Source organism: Suricata suricatta, chromosome 2 (assembly GCF_006229205.1).
Source record: "Suricata suricatta isolate VVHF042 chromosome 2, meerkat_22Aug2017_6uvM2_HiC, whole genome shotgun sequence".
NCBI classification, from domain to species: Eukaryota; Metazoa; Chordata; class Mammalia; order Carnivora; family Herpestidae; genus Suricata; species Suricata suricatta.
In genome coordinates this window covers 125,068,373-125,087,555 of record NC_043701.1, presented here as the reverse complement: position 1 = coordinate 125,087,555, position 19,183 = coordinate 125,068,373, and the positions used below count along the sequence as shown (strand labels likewise).

The following is a 19,183-nucleotide window of genomic DNA, read 5'->3' as shown; positions in this document are numbered from 1 at the left end:
TATGGTTTTTTTTTTCCCCCTTCTTCACTCAACTCAGCAGCTGGCTGGACGACAGCAGTAAAAAATACATTTCACTTTGCTGGTCAAAGGCCTAAAGCCAGAAGCAGGAAATCTGGAATTAAATGTTTCTTGTATCTGGAAAGAGGCATGACTAAGGTAAAACTGAATCCAAACACAAGCTTTGCTTGTTCAAGGCTTCCAGAGGAGAGAATATGTGAGTGAAAGAGTGTGTGTGTGTGTGTGTGTGTGTGTGTGTGTGTGAAGGTCAATTGAGTGTTTTTCTCCCCTTTCGAAATCACTGAAAGATAATTATAGTGGCTCAGGCAAAAAAAGGTTCCCAAAATACAACAAGAAAGGCAGCAGCTAAAAGGAAACAAGTAGAAATATGGCCAGCTAAGCCCTGAAGAACGGGGCACGGTCTCACACAGCACACAAACAATCGCTGTTCATATAGTGATTTCCGTTTGGTGCGATTTTCACTGAATGTTTTTTCAGTTATCCTGTCATGGTACAACACAATTACCCCACAGGATATGATCTTATCATTTGATTATTAGAAGCTTTTACAGTACAAAAGGACGAAAGCTATTATAGGCTTTGGAACACTTTAAACGTTTAGCGTACATGCGATACCATTAAAAACAGGTTAGCCAATATTAAGGTCAACATTGCCCAATGCAGGAAGCTGAGTAGGCTTGTATTGTATAAAGAATCTAGTATAATGCAACATGCCTGTGCCTTGCGGATGATTATTCCTCAAATATTTGTAGTACAACAAAGATTTAATCAGGCTCTAAACCTTACAGATAAAAGCAAAAATGCACCCCAGCCCCCGAGAACTCATTACGCAGCCCATCTTCAATGGGCTGCAACTCTAAGAATGTGGGTTGGGTTTTAGGTGGGTGGAAGTAATGGGGAAGAGAAGCAATATATTCATTAGAAAATCCAGAGAGATTTTTACCCCTGATCTACATCTACTCTGGGAATTGAAAGCTTGGCAGATAAATGGGCCTTTATTATTATCCAGATTTCACATTTCAGATTAGCAAAATGCTTATTTATGATGCCATTAATGGATCTGAAATAGGTAAGCCATCATGTATTAAAAAATAACATCTTTCCATAGGCATAAGATTTGTAGCAGCATGAGATTTTATTTTTCCCTAGGAATAATACAAGAATAACATTTTCCACCCCACAGCAGAAACAGTAGGGGAGCCTTTTGCTATCACCAAGATTCTTATTAAATTCAGTCACTGTGAAAGCAGGATTTTTTCTCCTTCTCCTTCTTTTTCTTTCTTTTTTTTTTTTTTAAATAAAGATGACTTAAAATCAACCCAAGTTAAAATTAACAAATCAGTAGCATTATAACCTTGATTTATTAGCATCTGAGCCACTAAATTATCATCATACAAGAAATTGCTGGTTTGAAAAGATTTCGGCTTTGTTAAATCTCAAGTTAAATAATGGTGCTCAGTATAGTAGGTTTTTAGATCTGCCTCATCTGATATTATGAAAAATTCAATACATTTCTCTACAGCAGAAGTCAGGGGTCAGCAAATCTATTACTGTAATGTAAGTAATCTGGCAACCTGCCAACTCTTTCTCCCTTTTATTATTTTTTTTTAAACACCAAGGCAGATAATTTTATATTTACAAATTCTAAAATCCTCCAGGGTCCTGCCTCTCTTTCTCAACAAAAACCAGCAGCCTCACATTCAAGAAATGTATATTGCCACATGTCCTCATCATTTGCATTTCATACAAAAGAAGAAAAGACTCTTCATCTTTATTAGGCAGTGCTGTACCCCTCCCATCCCCCTACTCAGATGGAAAATAATGTCAAATCTCATCTGAACGAGTAACCACTAATAATCTTCTGTACTGATTAATGCTTGCATGGAATGACTGAACTTTGGGGCCAAAAACATTGAGCAAACAGTGTTTAAGAGGAGAAATGAGAATCTATCTATTTATAGAGCCCTGCACAATAATAGTACAATACTGTCTAGAACTGATTCAATTTGGAGTGGGAGAAAAAAGTAGGTAATTTATAAGGTTGCAATTGATTCACAAACACCCTCATTACTTTATAGACACTGTTATCATATCAAACCTGTGAAAAACTCTAGGCCCAAAGATCTGCTGGTACCCTTGGAAAGAATATCTTAGGTTCAGAGGGAAATAAAGTTCATGTGCATGTAAGGGCAAAAATCCTACTACTATGCTTATAATATTAGGTTTTTTTCATGGCAGTGGAAAAGAAATGACATATTGGTTCCGGTGGGGCTTCAGACCTGATCTGATCCCAAATGAAGTCATTATACCTCTAAGTTGATTCCAGGGTTGATAAATTCTAAGGCTTGGCCAGACATTTCCCTTCTCAGCCAGAAACTGAAAATATAACTTCACTGTGAAGTGTGGGAAGCAATCTTTCACCAAATATGGAGCCAATAGAAGGTATATTATTCTTTTTTGAAGATGATGTATGCACCCTTGTTAAGGTTCCAAGAAGAATAGAAAGTTTCTAATCTCACATACTGTCCACCTCTCAGGGTTCCAGTCCACAACCGTAAAAATGGCACAAGAGCATTCGGGTGATAGGTACCAAAACAAAACTCAAAGACACAAATGTGTGCTTTGTCAGTGTGCACAGAAGTGGGATGTTTCCTCAGTGAGCACAACACTCACTGAGTACAACAGTAACTTTGTTCCTGTTCTCTTGAAAGCCAAGCTCCATCTGAGAAAGATGTGGGCCCTGGGTAAAGATCTCCTCTATTTTATGGTGTGAGTTTCTATAAAGCAGAAAAAATAGTGTACAGAGTGTGAGGAGCAAAATGTCAGTTACCAAGAGAACTGAGAAAGAGGTCTCCAGCACCCTCTTCCAACACATGAGGAGGTGAACTGAAGGCCTTGAGCCTTGAGCCATGGAGGGAGAAGTCATGCTGACCTGTAGGCCATGGAGAATAGCTGATGGCAGGACTCATGGGAGCTCAGAAAATGATAGGAGAATGTAGCATGGGTTCTGTAGAAAAGATTTAGCTTGCCCATGAGGTCACCAAGGGTAAACTGTATCTAGTGCTTTAATAAGGAAGTGGGTATAAATAACATACTTTGTATTCTATGTAAGATACCCAAAAACCATATGGCCCATTATATCAACAACAATATATGGCTACTTGTCTTCAGATAAGCTCTTTCTTGGGGAAATTACCTGCCCAAAAGGGCTTCATTACCTACTCTAGAGGCAACAGAAGACGAACAAGAAACTTTTTTGAAGGCATTAATACTGTCCATTTGCCCATGGAAGTGGTGGGAGAGCTGTTTCTTAGGTCCATTAATGACTCTGACACCTTCTTCTACAGTCTGGGAGTGCCTGGAACCCTAACTAAGTAGAGAAAGAAAAACAAGGCACATGAAGACTCGGCCAAGCAAGAGGGTGGCTTGATTCCTATAAAGGATAGTCAGTGTGAGAGAGGTTGCTCAGGGATGACAGGCCCCCTGAACGATAGTTCCATTGGTCTATGGGGGCCTGAAGTGGGAAGATGGGGAGAGAAAGTTCTGGTTTTTCTTATATATTGATTAGACATTACAATAATAGGCACCATGTATTAAATATGAAGCATTTTGTATACCTTAACTTCAACCATTACAAAAAGAAGTATATACAGGTACATTATTTTATCCTCATTTTTATGGATAAGGAAATTGAGGTTCAGAGTAAAATAATTAAATGACTAGTCAAAGGTCTGCAGCTAAAATTTGAGTTCAAACATATATCTGTCTGCCTCTCTGAGTTGCCTTCATATCATCAGGGTAAACTGTGCACTTTTATGCCTTGTCTAAGAAGCAACAACTCTCAGGAGATATTTAACTGATCACCCCTGAGTTAGAAGAATTCTAAGCACCTTAAGGCACTAAAAAATCATGGCGAGCATTCTCTTTTTCTTAGAGGCAACAGACCTATAAAATACGCCCATGGCCATTCCACAAGGAGTCAAACCATTATAATAGAACAGCCCTATGGCTTGGGCATTAGAAACAATACTCCTTTTTCCAAAATCCCGTGACGCTGGAAAAGGTGGTAACCCTAGTTGGATGAAACCCTACTTGATGTTGGATGGTAAGAGAAACTCAGGAATCATATCCCTCCATGAATTCCAGCCTGCAGCACTTAATCTTACCAGGTCGGAGGTTCTCATGGCCTCCCCAGCTAGGATGAAAGCTCCTCAGGGGCTTTGCTTCTATGATGCTTCCTTGCCTCTTCTAAGAGGGTCTAGACTGATGTTAGCCCCATATCTTTCACACTGAAGAAAGCTGGAGTGGATTTAAGGCTAACTTTATGCCCAGGGATTAAAATACATGCTCACAACAGAGAGCATAGACCATAAACAGTACCCAGCCCTCCACAACGTCAGCCAGCAAAGATGGTGGCATTCTTCTCAATGAAAAAACAGTGACTACCTCAGAATCAAGTTGTGTGGATCCATTTCAAGGGCAGATGAACATTATTTCAAGAATAACAGACAAAGATAACTACAGTGTTCCAACATAATGAGCACCCACAAATGAAGGCAGTGTCCATTATGTAAAGACAGGCCAACAACTATCGCACTTAGGTATCATGTACGTGAGACACCATGGTTACAGAGCTTCTGAAATGTTCAACAGTTTCCCCAAACACTTATAATTTTGATCGAACTTTGTAATAACTTGTATAAAAACAAAATGTTCTGAGAGGTTTTCAGCGGAAGAGTTAAGGGTATATTTTAATGATAAACAATTACATTCTTCTGTCATCTGATACTTTTTTTTTTCTTTTTTGGAAACATGCTCTCTGAATTTTCAATAGTTCCTTTGTGAAGGCATCTGTTACTCACGTAATTGAAAAGATGTTTGTGCAGTGGCATGCTTGAGAGTACAGTTATTTAATCTTAATGATAAAGCCCCGAGGACAGAAAATCATAAGTAGAAACCTCTTGTTATTTATCAAAAAGAAAGGGGGCTAAGACACCTAATCTATTCTCAAATTTAAATTCACGCTCGATGCAAACTATCAATAAAACATAGGACCTGCAAAGTTTCTTAAATACTGTACCCAGGTTCAAAAGGGTGAGGAAGGGGGGAGGTAGCGTGAAAACAAAAATGAGACAATAAAGGAGCTTGACAAAGAAAAACTGCTGTTTGGCAAGCTTTTTTTTTTGGGTCAAACAAAGAACTTGCTGCAGTTTACAGCATGACATACACACTTGATTAGTTTGTGCCTGAGGGTGTTTTTACACTCGATAGTGTAAACTCCAACTTCTATTAATTACAACTTGCACTTAGAGGAAAATATAAGAATTCTTAAATAGAGATTTTTCAAAGGCTGTTGTTTATTTTTTTTTTTAAAGCAGAAACCAGTTTTTCTACTCCAGGGCCTGGCGAGGGCTTTGTTTTCCTTTTTAAAAGTTTCTTGAAATATCCAGTCACTGGAAAGTTATCAGAGCATTTTAGGCATGCTGAGTGATACAGAGGGAAACTCTTGCTTAGGAAATTATCTGACTGTCCTTTGGGGAGAAATTCTGTAGGTCCTCCAGAACAAGCTTGGTGGAGTGTAGATGAAAGAGTGGCAGAAATGCCTCAGCCTGCCTGAATCTCAGCACCTTGTTAGATTTCCCAGGCTGCTGGCTGTTGATAAGAGCCAGCGGGCCTTCTTCAGATTTGGGGGGAAAGGGAGATGAGGCGCTTGTGTGACAGTGTTGGTGAGACAGTGCCACTGGCCAGAGCCCCCTTTACCAACAGAGTATTTAGAAAGGAGCTGCAAGTCCAGAGATTGGTCAGCTCCTCCATGGGCGCACCCGTGGGCGAGGATGGGGTGTGGTTTACCCACTGGACCTCAGGGCAAGAGAGTTAATAGACACTGAGAAGATAAACTGCAGTACCTGCCTATGGTATATCCAGTTTGGAAATTCAGTCTTAGTACTCCCCTGACAGCCTCTTCCACCACCCCATTCCCTACCTCTTTATGCACATTTTGTAGAAGAAACTGTCCTTTTTGTTTGGATTGAAATTAATTCATTCAACCCTGTATTCCTGAATCCCAAGATATGCTCATCATGCTGCCCTGGGTGCACAGGGGAGACTCAAGGAAAGCAATACCACATGATCCTTGCTCTCAAAAATAGTATCTTTACTGTTCTTTAATTCTTTAGCTGATCTTTGTTGTATGTTGATCTTTGTATGTATAATGTATGTATAATGTATGAGGATCTCTCAAGTTCTAACCTAACTCTCTTAAAGACCCAGTTCAAATTCTAGATCCTCCTGGAAGACTTTGCTCATTCCAGTTGAAAATTCTCTCTTCTTTCTTTGATCCCTGTTGAACTTCTTATCTGTATCTAAGGTTTTTATAGTGTTAAATATTCAACTCTCTTTCATGTATGTAAGGACTGAGAGTCAGATTGTACAATAAGCTAGATAAGCCAAGCATCACAGCACATCCCAGTTCTACTGAGCTGGTAGCACTGGCCCGGGGGTGCCACACTGAGAAGAACTCTGAAGGTGAGCTTGGCCTCATGGAAAGTAGCATCATGTTCCCTTAGCAATCTCTTCCATGAATGTGGTAGGGTAGGTACCACCTCACTGTTTGCCAACTCTACTCCAAACTCATACATTTTCATTACTCCAGAGAATGCTTTGTACATCATAGGTATTCAAGATGGCTCTTGAGGACAGCAGCAAAGGAAAAAAGCAGTCAGTCACTCAAATGGCAAATCACTCCTATCCCAGAGAAAGAAACTGGCCACTAGGAAGGGCTTCTTACCAATTTCAAATGTAATCTTAGGCTAGGTTGATACTGCCATATCCCAAGAAGTACTATATGCGACATCTGGAATCGCTTTGGGTATTCTGAGTGACACAAATTGGATGCATCTACGTGAAAGCAGACCAAGCTGGTGAAAACCCATAAATCCTGCTGTGAGGCTTGGTTGGATGGAATAGGAGGCCTGGGAGTGGGAGGGAAGCTTTGCCAAGCATGTGGAGGGCTATCACCAAGGAAATGGCATACAGAGAAAGAGTCAGACCCAGAAGGTGAGGTAGGACCAGTGGGAAGCCACAGCAGGTGTCTCATTCAGCATGTGGAAGAGTATTTAGATGAAGAGCACCTCCAACAGGGGCTCCCCTTTCTTGTTACCCAACTGCAAGGTTATGGAACAGAGACTGGATTAGCCCAGTGACAAAGACAGTTTAGTCTCCATGGAACTAGTCAAACCATAGGCTACATTTTGCCCAAGGGTATGTTTAGTTTAACTGATGTAAAATATTTTCAGAATATTGGCTCCAATATTTGTAATTCAGGTGACTTCACATAAAAGTTATCATGAAACCAGTCAAGGCCTGACAGGACAGAGGCTGTATCTGACTAAGGCAATGGTGCTAGCTGATCCTGCTGGACCTCTCTGGCCTGTCTGTGTGTGCTAGCTTCCTATTTCCCTACCTAGCCACTTCCTATTTTCCTACCTAGTCACCTACGCTACCTCCCCCATAAGCATCTGAGTCTGTGCCCAGGGGTGTGGAGTAGTGCTTCTTCAGTGACCTGACATGGAGGACTAGTTTTCTGAGTTTCCTGTCTGTTGCTGACTGACACTTGTGTAAAATTCATAACTCATAAAAATGAATTAGTAGAAAATGAAATTTAAGAAAGGCACATAAAGTACAAGGCCCAATTTTTTATTAGTTTCAACAGACAAAATGATTCTGGCAAATTGCTACATAAGTGTAACAATGCTTATTCATAACTATTCTGTTCACAGAACACAGGCCAGAAAGCCTCACTTGAGAAGCACAGATCTAGAGGACAACTAAGGGAACTCTCCAATCTAAAGTACTCTGAGATCTTGCTTATGTCTTTCTGAATTGCATACTGATTAACTTCAAGGGTATCAACATGACCAAGAATAGAGAAAATCATGTCCAAGACACAAACAGAGCTGGAACTCACCTTACTTTACTTTCTCTTGGCCTTTTCCCCACAACACGATTAGCTGAGTTCCTTAGGACTTGATATATTTTTGGTCTTTACCTTAAAACACATATTTATCTTACTCAAAACAAGAACTTCCCTTTCTTCAGAGAAGAAAGGCTGTGGCCCAGCTGTCACTAGGGTTCTGCCCAGATGCACCTGGCTTGGGTACGACTCCCCTGAGGTCACTGCAAGGAGCCGCCCCAGCCTCCCGCAGCTGGACAGTCTTGCAGCGGGGGAGTACTTCCGGTCAAGGCAGAAGGTTAGAATTTGAAATTGGGCATTAACGTATGTAAGAAGACGATGCGTAATTGCTTATTTCCCCTGTAAACATATTTGTTTATGATTTTGATTTCCTTTTTAAAAAAATTTTTTTAGTGTTTATTCATTTTTCAGAGACAGAGTGCAAGTGGGGGCGGGGCAGAGAGAGAAATCTGAAGCAGGCTCCAGTGTCTGAGCTGTCAGCACAGAGCCTGATGTGGGGCTCAAACTCACAAACCATGAGATCATAACCTGAGCTGTAGTCAGACCGCAACTGACTGAGCCACCAAAGCATCCCTGATTTTGATTTTCTAAATACTCAGAAAGCACATCATAAAGTCCTTTTGCCTGAGTGCTCATTTTCCCATCCCTAATAATAACTTCATGTGCTCCTCAGACACAGACCATGCAGTGTACTCAAGAAAATTCACACCCGTGATCTGGTATTCTATGTGAAGATTTTTTTCCCTCTTGTATGGGTTTAAAAATTTTTTTTTCTAAAAAGAAAAACAAATCTGCATGTGAAAACAAAGTCTTTTTAAAGTGAATTACTCTTCCAGAAAACTGAGCTAAGAGAAGGTCATATAAAGAACAATTTCCATTTTTTATCCTGTCCTGATAAAGGTGACTCGTACATCTTCAACAGAGAGTCAGATCAAAAATAAAATGTTCTGCTTAGAAGGGTCCTTCCCAGGAGGAGCTGGACATTTTTCTTTGCATTACAACCTATAGGAATTTTATCAGTAAATCCTGGGCAAAGAATGTCCAGAAAAACCACACTTCATGAGCTTTGCTGAGTTTGAGACGTCTACATAGCAACAGTCTCGCAATGGGGAACATTAATGCTTTTTATATTGGTGATCAGCTGTAACATGAGCAATTAAGTACAGTACTAATGGACTATGGCCAGGAGCCTGGTACTAATATTAAAAACTGACAGAGATGAATAGGTTTGGAAGCAAAACCAGGCTGACAAAGACATTTTTATGAAGTGCTTGGACCTATTTGATTTAAACCAATCAGAGGCAAGTTTAGACGAGTCAGGCCTTCAGCAACAATGATGCATTCACAGGCATTGTACCATTTCTGCTGTGCCTTAAATACAAACACTCATTGATTCTTTTCAACAACCCACACTTTCATTATTATACTCATTAATAAACCAAGAGTGCCCAACTAACACACAAGTAATATTTACTGAGAAATTGGCTACTTTTTTCTTGTTTGAAAATGAAAACATTTACGGGAAACATGAACCAGACCACATGAAAAATAAATCAGAGGATAATGCCTACTCGATCACTCATTTCTTTATCTTCTGGGAAAGCAAAGCTGGTAGTAGGGAAATAGGAAAAGGACTGAGTCTCTATACTGGAGTGAAAAGAGTGTGATGGAACGCACAGGAGGTCATTCTGATCTAATTGGGAAGGTCTGACAGATTTCCACGGGCATCTCCAGACTAGATGTTTGCCCACAACACCATGACCTTTTTCAACTTCTTGAACCTTCTTGAAAACAGTGTCCCTTCCACAATCTAGACCTCTCTGTTCTGTGTGGCAAGAAGGAATGGGATCTTTCAAGTCTCTAAATACAGCTGTGATAGAGAGCTTCAGGCTCTTCTCTGACCCAGCAGAACTGGTTCTAGTCCCTGGACGGATCTGAGTGTCCTCTGCCTTTCTCCTGTAGAACCATTAAAGAGAATAAAGACGTGAGTCATCTAGACCAGTTGCCTGACACTTTTCTGCCCACCACAACACACAGGAGCATGGGTGATTCCTTTCAGGATCATGATTGGTTTATTTAAAAAAAATTTTTTAATGTTTTTTATTTATTTTTGAGAGACAGAGAGAGACAGTATGAGCAGGGGAGGGTCAGAGAGAGAAGGAGATACAGAATCAGAAGCAGGCTCCAGGCTCTGAGCTAGCTGTCAGCACAGGGCCTGACACAGGGCTTGAACACATGAACCGTGAGATCATGACCTGAGCTGAAGCCGGACACTTAACAGACTGAGCCACCCAGGCACCCCCATGATTGGTTTAAATGAGCGAAACTGGTATAGTTGTAAGTGGAGGCTCTTTTTTTTTTTTCCAGAAAAAGTTAGCTATCTGCAAATTTTAGTGCTTCAGTATTAATTTCTAATCACTCAAGATGCCTCTTGTATCTGATCACGACAATGTAAAAGGGGCCTAGATAGTGAAAGGATATCCAAGTAAGGATGAAGGACCTTGCTAATCACCCTGGGATAGGGCTTCTGGCTCCATGCAGGGCTTTCCATGTTGGGGGTACCACTTGGCAGCTGACTATTGTCTCAACTCCAAACCTAGTTTTCTGTGTTCTTGGACCAGGGTTCTGCCCATTACATGTTTCTTTTGTCAGCTGTTTTCCTTCTGGGGTTCTGCAGATGGGGCCCTAGAAGGCCAGGGGAGGGGAGGAAGGCCCTCCTCCTTTCTAACTTTCTCACTGCTCATTTCAAGGCCAAACCAACAGTAATCTAGCAGCAGCAGTTGGCTCCAGCCTCTGGTTTCTTTTAACAACCCCAGAACGGGTTGGCCCCTTTATTGGCTCTGGGGCCCCACACCAGTGAGGAAGCACTCCCTCCTCAGGTCTGAGCCTGGCTCTGTGGCGATCTGAGCTCAGATCTCTGAGCTCACCTCTGAGCTCAATAACCACCAGCACTGCTTGGGAGCCTCCCCAGGAGGAGGGCTCTTAACCTCAGCTCTGTGAGGCATACTCTCTAAACTTGTGGGTGACAACACCCTATCCTCCAGGCCCCACGGAACCTGTGGTTATTCCCTCCGTGTTAACATACAGCTTCACACAAACAGTGCTTTAAGCAAGTCCCTACGGTCAATTCTCTTTGTTGAACACCTAGTGTAGTCTTTGTTTTCTTTACTGGATCCTGACTGATACACACGGGCCAAACAAATTCTCCATTTAGAAGAGTGAGTGACCTAGCGTCTCAAAAATATTTAATCCAGAGGGAGACCAAACCTTTGTGAACTGTCCCTTTTACTCCCAAGAATGAAGAGAGAAGAGAACTTTTTAAGAATGTTAAATAATGTTGCATAATTGCTGTAGTGTAAAGTATCTCTCCTAGAATTTTCCAATTTGACGGACTGAAGGCACTTGGGATTCTACTACTGCAGATGAGGTATATCATGCAACTAAGTACCCAGTCAAGAGAACAGGTCTTGGTACCTCATTTAAGATTGAAGCTATTTTTATCTACACAAATACTTGAGTTAATTACACCACACACACACACACACACACACACACACACACACACACACACTCACTCACTCTATTATTAGATCCAATCTTTTTTTCATCAAACCCAATCTGTTTTTTGATCATGTGATGTTTTTTACTATGTTTAATTTTCAACCTTTAACTGAGTGACTTTGCTAAACAGCTGAGATACATTCTTTCTGCAAATTTTTAACTGCTGTCTGGTCCTTTATGTTTGATGGTTCAGGTGTTGGGAGCATTTGCACATGGAGGTATGAAAAGTTCACTATCAGAATAGAAGCCCTTCGAAAATACAGTGTTTCTAACAATAATGTTCTGATTAAAGCCTTACTCATAAGTCAAAAACGAGTTGAATATGTTACCTTAAGCGCTCTTTACACAACACTCACCTGAGATACCTATGCGACTTTGTATTGGGATTTCAGTGGTGTACCTGTCATGTACAGTGAGAATGTAGGTTCTTGTAGTACATACTGAGACAAATAACACATTTTGAAAAACTGACATAGTATACTAAGAAAAGGCGAGGGAGAGTAATAATTTGAATTCCTGTTACCAATTTTTAAAAATCCTTGTGGACTCGAACACCATCACGTAAGGCAATCCCTTGGGAATATTTCATGGAGATTTTTCCATGGGGTACTAAACCTACTAGGTTATACCTACTGAGACAGGAATGGCTATACTAAAAGAGGCTCTAATGCTAAATGCAACACAGATAAAAATTTAATTGAACTAAAAAAATATGACTAAGAGTTGATGTGCCCGATGACATTATCTGAAGATGCATTTGTGTGATCCAAAGGCAGGTGCTGAGCCTCTGGGATAAAGCTGGAATGGTAACGGACATGTAAAAGGCAGCCACCACATTTAGCAGTTATGTTTTACCTTTCAAACTAGCAAGCTAACTGGCCTGTTTGTTCAGCTGTGTCTTGACTTCATTCCATCCATGACTGTTATTAAAACACACACACACACACACACACACACACACACACACACACCCCTCTACTTGGATCTTAATTTGAAACCAGGTTGCTGAGTCAGTCAACATTTCAGCAGGGAAATGCCAAAGGTAAAGAAGTTGGTGTGACTTTACACATTAAGTATGGACTGGAAGTGCAGAGCAAGGATAATGCATGAATTTGCTAACAGGTCTGCACTGCTGTGGACAACAATAGTCCTAATGCAAAGAGGAAACACTCCTGTGGATACAACCTTCAGAGCAGGCTAATTTGGCATTACTTCCTGTTTGCATGATCATCACCTTCTGAGAGAAGCTAAATGTGTTAGAAAACTAAGCTATGCACGGCTTGGCAAGAAAGGATTTTCTTGGTGAAAAGCATAACTGTAGAAGAAAAATACCAAGATGGGAAAAAAACAATGGATCTTATCTGGGGCCGATTTTCTTATTAAAGAAATGCTTACTTGTCAATATTAACACATTCAATGTTAATACATTTCAATGTTAATACATTTACATGGCAACCTCATAGCAACACTGCAGACTTAAGATTTCCAGAAGCAGAAGGTTCTCACAGTAAATGAACCTACAGAAAACATACCGAGTAATCTAGGCTTTGCTGGGGGTTGGGGGGGGCATGCAGGGAGGGGAAGGTATTGTCAAATATGTGGTCACAGGATTAAAACCAAACTAAAATAAAAGAACATCTAATTTTAGCCCCTGTAACCAGAGAGAGAGAGCCACATCCCCTAAAAAATCCCAAAGCGGTATGCAAGGTAAATGCCAGAGGGTATTTTCTATTTCCAAAAAGGTCCTTTAGATGTCTCCTTATCTTATCCTTCACCAGAAGCTGCTTCTAATTAACACACTTTTAATTAAACCAGGGCTTTCCAAGAAAGGGCTCTTTTTTTTTAAAGAGTAAATTCATGGTATGTGAATTATATCTCACTTTTAATTTTTTTAATGTTTATTTTTGAAAAAGAGAGTGTGTGAGCAGGGAAGGGGCAGAGAGAGAGGGAGACACAGAATTCGAAGAAGGTTCCAGGCTCTGCGCAGAGCCTGACATGGGGCTCAAACTCATGAACCGCGAGATCATGACCTGAGCCGAAGTCGGACGCTCAACCGACTGAGCCACCCAGGCGCCCCAAGAAAGGGCTTCTTACCTTTCATAATGTCTGCGAGTGCAGGTGGCGGCGCTGGTGCTGCCAGGGTTACCGCCTAATTCATCATAAATATGTTTCCATTGACGCCGGGCTGTTATCTGGAAAAACGGCAATGGGAAATTCAATCTTGCATCATAAGAGATTCACAGTTCCAGGATTCTATACATATGCAACAGGCAGAAGAGAACAGCCTGTTCTGGAAACCCAGAGACAGAGAAGTCCAAATGAGTATATGGGGAGACTCAGGGTTTACAGGGAGATCTCTCCTTTAGCACTTTTCTGTATAATAAAAATGGAATTCTGCTTTGGGCTCTATGTTTTGTCAGCCTAAGGCAACTCTCTGGACATTTATGATGCTAGTTCCCCCCAAGGTCCCAAACTCATACTCTGTTCCTTTATGTCAGTGTGAGTGAGAAAGCATCCAAATAAAATGAGATTTCAGCTAAAATACCAGTTTAAGGGAATCAGAATTAACATTGGTTGTTTAAGGAGCAGGAGAATGGATGGTCAAGGACATAGGAAAAGAGAGTTTTCACTAAACATGCTTTTGTATCTTCTGATTTCTGAACTGTGTGATGTTGACTACTTCAAAAACAAAATAAAATTACTACGTAAATTAATTAAATCGACCCGATTGGTTGTGGAATCTGCAGTCACCTGAGGCTAAATGGTTATACCAGCTCCTCCCACCACCAAAACAAAACCCAAATTTGCAACTGCGTATGTTTTGAGCTGTTTGTTTTTATTCACTTAGGGCAGGAAAATAAGATATCCATCAAATCCTACGAAAACGAACAAATTCCAAAGCTAAAACGCAAGCTCAGTCTACTGTTGAGTTGGGTGAGTAAAACCAAACAGCTTGCGATATACAGAATGGCATGCTATGGCCCTGTTTCCTTTTTTTCTTTAATTTTATTTTTGTACATAAATTAAGACTTTACAAAATAACAGATGCATGATCTGGCAAATGATTAATTTGGGGAAACCACGTCATTTACTAACATCCGAGCAAATGTAGTATTTCCTTGCAACCAGGAGACAGAACGCATTCTGAGGTCCTTGTGGACGTTTCCAAACAGAGTTACAGGAAAACTCTGTTATTGGAATGTGTAGGGGGCAGGGCCCGCGCAGGTGCCAGCAGCACTGGCTACAATCAGAGCAGGAGGCTTCTTTTGGAAAATACCCACAATGCTGCCAGCAGAGTTCACTTAGGGGCTGAAGGCAGCAATCCAAGGGAAAAAAAAAAATCTCAACTCGCAAACAGGGTCTCATAATTGTAATGGAAGGAGGAGGGGTGGTTAAATATTATAGGGTAAATGGTACTTTTCCGTTTCAAGTAAAGACCCCTTTATTTCCATAAACCCTGCTCAAGGAACCCTTGAGACCCTGGGAGGTCTGCACTGCTCAGTTTCCCACAAAGCACGCTTGAACCAACTTGTGTCCATTGTCCTCCCTGGACAGAGCCACCCCTATGTCTGCCAACAGGTATGTCTAAAAATAAAATCTTCCTTTATTTCTAGCTTGTTTTGGATTATAATAAATGGTATCAAGCCCCTTTCAAAACACTCAAAATATGTGTTTTAGCAATTATTTTATATTTAATTACAATCTCCTTCCACAATCTCCCTCCTTTTTTTTAATAATACCATCTCAGGCTGGTCTATTTGAGACCTGTGTGAAGGAAGAAGGGAAACAGGGTCCCCTCCCACGTATGTGTCCATGTTATTCCTCAAAGCCCTTAAGATGCCAAGGCCCCTTGACACTTCCATATTCCCCTCCCTCAGATGAGGTGGGGAGCTCAGCAAGGCCAGAAGACAGCCTATGTAAGTCCCTGCAATCACTTCAGAGGAAATCATCGCTCTTGCCATCCTTTATCTCTTCTGTGCATTCTATTTCATATATTTTGAAAGTGTATTTATTTATTTTAAGAGACAGCAAGTGAGCGTGAGTGCAAGTGGGAAAGGGACAGAGAGAGAGGAAGAGAGAAAACCCAAAGCAGACTGCACTGTCAGCACAGAGCCCCATGCAGGGCTCAGTCCCACAAACCATGAAATCATGACCTGAGCCGAAATCAAGAGTCAGACATCCAACCGACTCAGTCATTCAGGCACCTCTCTACTTCATAGTTTATAAATAGTTTTCACATGCATGATTATCACTTCATCCTCCCATCAACCTGTGAGGTAGATTATAGGAATCTCATTACAGATGAAGGAAGTAAGACAGAGAGAGGTTGGCCAAGGACACACAGTAGAAGAATGGCAATGCCAGAACTCATACTAATATCTTATGATCTCAAGAGCAGACTTTTTCACTACATCAAAACAGTATCCATATAAGATTGAACTGATGAATAGCCCGTGTGTGTAGCAGGGTGATAATACAGAACTCTGGGGACCTTTTGCTTCAAGGGAGGCAGAGGACTATGGAAATCATAGCTTCTGCTACAAGTTGTCCACTTTGAGTTGTGGGTCTCTTACTAGTGGGGAAACAGTGTAGCAAAGAAGTCAGCAAGTGTCTAAGGGGATGAGTTAAGTTAACAGTGCTCCGAGATTTTCCCCTCAGCAAGCAAAACTAAGATTACTTCTACCATGCCCACCTGTGTCTCTAGTTAGACCAGAGTTCTGTATGTTCCCCACTGAATCATACATAACTCTTAATTATATTGGAATCCATCCACTCACCCATTCACCAGACATTTCTTGAACATCTCACATTGGTTGGGCACTGTACTGGCAGCTGGGACACAACAAATGAAAACCAGACCCAACACCCAACATGACCATATCCTAGTGTCTGTGTGTGGGGGGTGGGGGTGGAGGGATACCAAAAACAAACAAGGGACTTAATAGATAAGCAAAATAATACAGGTTGTGGAAAATGTAATGAACAGGAGACACTGATCATGGGATATTTAATGTGTGGAAACTGACCATGCCTCCCTCCCACAACCTATCATCTAGACTAAGGAGTAGTACCCTGTTCAATTACTTGTCTACCACAGAAATAACTGACCTCTTTAAGAATAAATAATACATTTATTTATAATAAAGAAATAATGAATTAACTAAAGGAGAAAATCTTCCTCACACTAGGATTGAAACTGTGGCAGCAGGAGGCCAGCGTCAAGTCCCACTTGGCCACAAGCACATGCAGCTGCCCAGGGGTCTGTATTAGCCCCTGCTATAGCAGGTGCTGGTGTTTAAATACAGTTTTTACAAGTGAAAGTTCGTCTGGAGCAAAGACAAGGGCTGGGCCTTCCAGGAAGTGGTCCCTGTTTACCGAGCTTCCACAGGCCGGCCTGGATGAATCAGACCATTTTGAGATATTTTCTTTCCACAGGAAAGTCACAGAATGTGCTCTTTCCAACTGCTGAATGATTTTATGCTTTTAAGTACATAATGCGCCTGAGTACACATCTCCATTTTTTGCATCCAAATGCGGTTTTAATTCAAATGTTGCCCATGGGCTTTAAAGCAAGAAATGTCTCAGCCTTCCCTTTGTCCAAACCCTCAGTGGGTCCCCTATAAGGAGAGAGGGAAAAACACGAGAGCCCCGCCTTACCCAGTCACTGGGCACTGGGTTCCCACCTGTACAAACCTGCCTCCTGTGAGAGTATGCTTTCATCATGCCGAAGTGTGCTTTGGTTAGGGTTTTTATTCTGTTGTCCAGAATGTGTGTTAGCCCCCATTTTGGCAAAACCAATGTCTGCCTAGTAGTCCCCAGCCCCACTCAGCTGGGGAGTTTGATACAGCCATGTGGGGAGTCTGACCAACTGTTTCTTTAAGCCAAGGCCTCCTGGTCATGTACATGTTTCAACCTGACCTTGTATTATTTTAGGCTTTTAAGGATACAGAGGACTTCTGACTTTTTGTTTCCTCAAGAAAATGGCCAAATTCGCTCAAGCAATGATATCTCTTAGATCGTGCTTCCCCTGTAATCTCCTTCAAGATCCTCATATAAATGTTAGGGATTCTGATGTCAGGCCATCATCTACTGCTCACCATTTTAGGGCCTTGTGCCAGGTACAGAAAAGCAGGAAGGTGGAAGGTGAAGGAGGGAGGGTGGAGGGTGGGGAGATACCAGGAAAAAAAAGAGAAGTTGCTACTACCAAGGGTTCATGATTTAGCAGGAAGCATAACCCCATACAATTAACCATAAAACAAGATGAAAAACCAAACAGACCACACCCAAGTAAAACAAACCAACCTAGGTACATGGGAGACTTAATCTCACTTTGAAGACACTTGACAGTTACTTCTTTCCCTGGTGTGGGGAAGACCCAAGAAACTGTGATAAGCTATATACCTATTATGTTCATTAAGTTTCATTGCTTCTAAATATAGTCGTTTTCACACTGCTCTTTATAAGCCCAACTGTGTTAGAGGTGGCCTGAAACCGGGTTTCTACAATGCTCACCTCTGCCAAGAAAACAGGTCCACACAGTGGGAAAGGAATCTTCCCCGTCTCTAGTTTCCTGGATGGACATAGGAAAATCTCCTGTCACTTAAAAACAAAACAAAACTGGGAAACTATTTTAACCTGAGGCACAGTCTTGGGGCCTTGGTTTCTCTAACTTTTGAGGTTGCAGGGATGAAATAATCTTTGGAGTTTTTGTGGCCTGGTTAGGAAACAGAAATCTTGCAGGACTTGAGTGTGTCCAGGGCCTAAGAACGTAGGAGATGTGAACTCAGAAGGCACATTGGCCTGAGTGCAGTGTTGCCCAGCGGCTCTGAGAAACAGCCTCTTTCTCGGGACACCTTGAGGGCAGACTGAATTCAAGGAAGATGACTTTTTTTTCCTGGTAGTACTCCAGGAACTGGAGCCTTTCAAAACTACATGACATCATCTTTGGCCTCGAGAATTTTGAATTAAGCAAGAGGCTTTGTCCGTCCAGAGTACTAGGGTTAGATTCAGAGGGTGTCTTGAAATGATGTCAAAACCAGAATCTGGTGTCAAAGCCTAATCCTTCCAGCAAGAAGACATGTGGCTTCTTCCAGATGAGAAATAATGGTCCTGTCTCACTCATGGGGAGGATGGAGCTGCTAACTGACATTCTTAGAAGGCACAGCTTGCATGGTCATCTGCCTCTAGAAGAAGATTTTCTCAAGACCCATTTCCCTACTCTACCCTCTCTCCCAATATTGCCTCTGGCTCACCTTCAATTGGTTAGCCAAATGGAAATCCCTTTAGCAAACTACCCTCAACACACCGCATCCTGGTAATACCCCAAGCTACTCTTCAAGCTTTAATTGCTTCACCAGACACTGAAGTGAAGACCTCTTTAGTTTAGCTCATCAGTGTGGCTCTATCCAGTTCTGCCTCCTCAACTGTAGGCGACCCACATTCTAAAATGTTTGGAAGGAAGGATCCTCATTGCCAACTGATCAAAATGCCAAGATATTGTTTTTCAGGGAATCAAATTCATTCAATACATTTATGATCTTAGACCTAAGGAGGCACAGACACAAAATTCATTTCCAACAAACACAGAGGACGCCAAGAGAACTGAATATAGCCATTAGTCAAATGCTTAGG

At 41.4% G+C, this 19,183-nt stretch overlaps 1 protein-coding gene across 3 annotated transcripts in view; it reads right to left on the bottom strand.

Moving 5' to 3' along the window:
* ARID5B (AT-rich interaction domain 5B) overlaps positions 1-19,183 on the bottom strand; it is a 177,154-nt gene that overhangs the window by 12,143 nt on the left and 145,828 nt on the right. For all 3 annotated transcript variants that reach the window (XM_029931738.1, XM_029931739.1, XM_029931740.1), the window contains one exon: positions 13,646-13,743. In XM_029931738.1, coding sequence (XP_029787598.1) covers positions 13,646-13,743 — 98 coding nt within the window. The remainder of the gene's footprint in view (positions 1-13,645; positions 13,744-19,183) is intronic.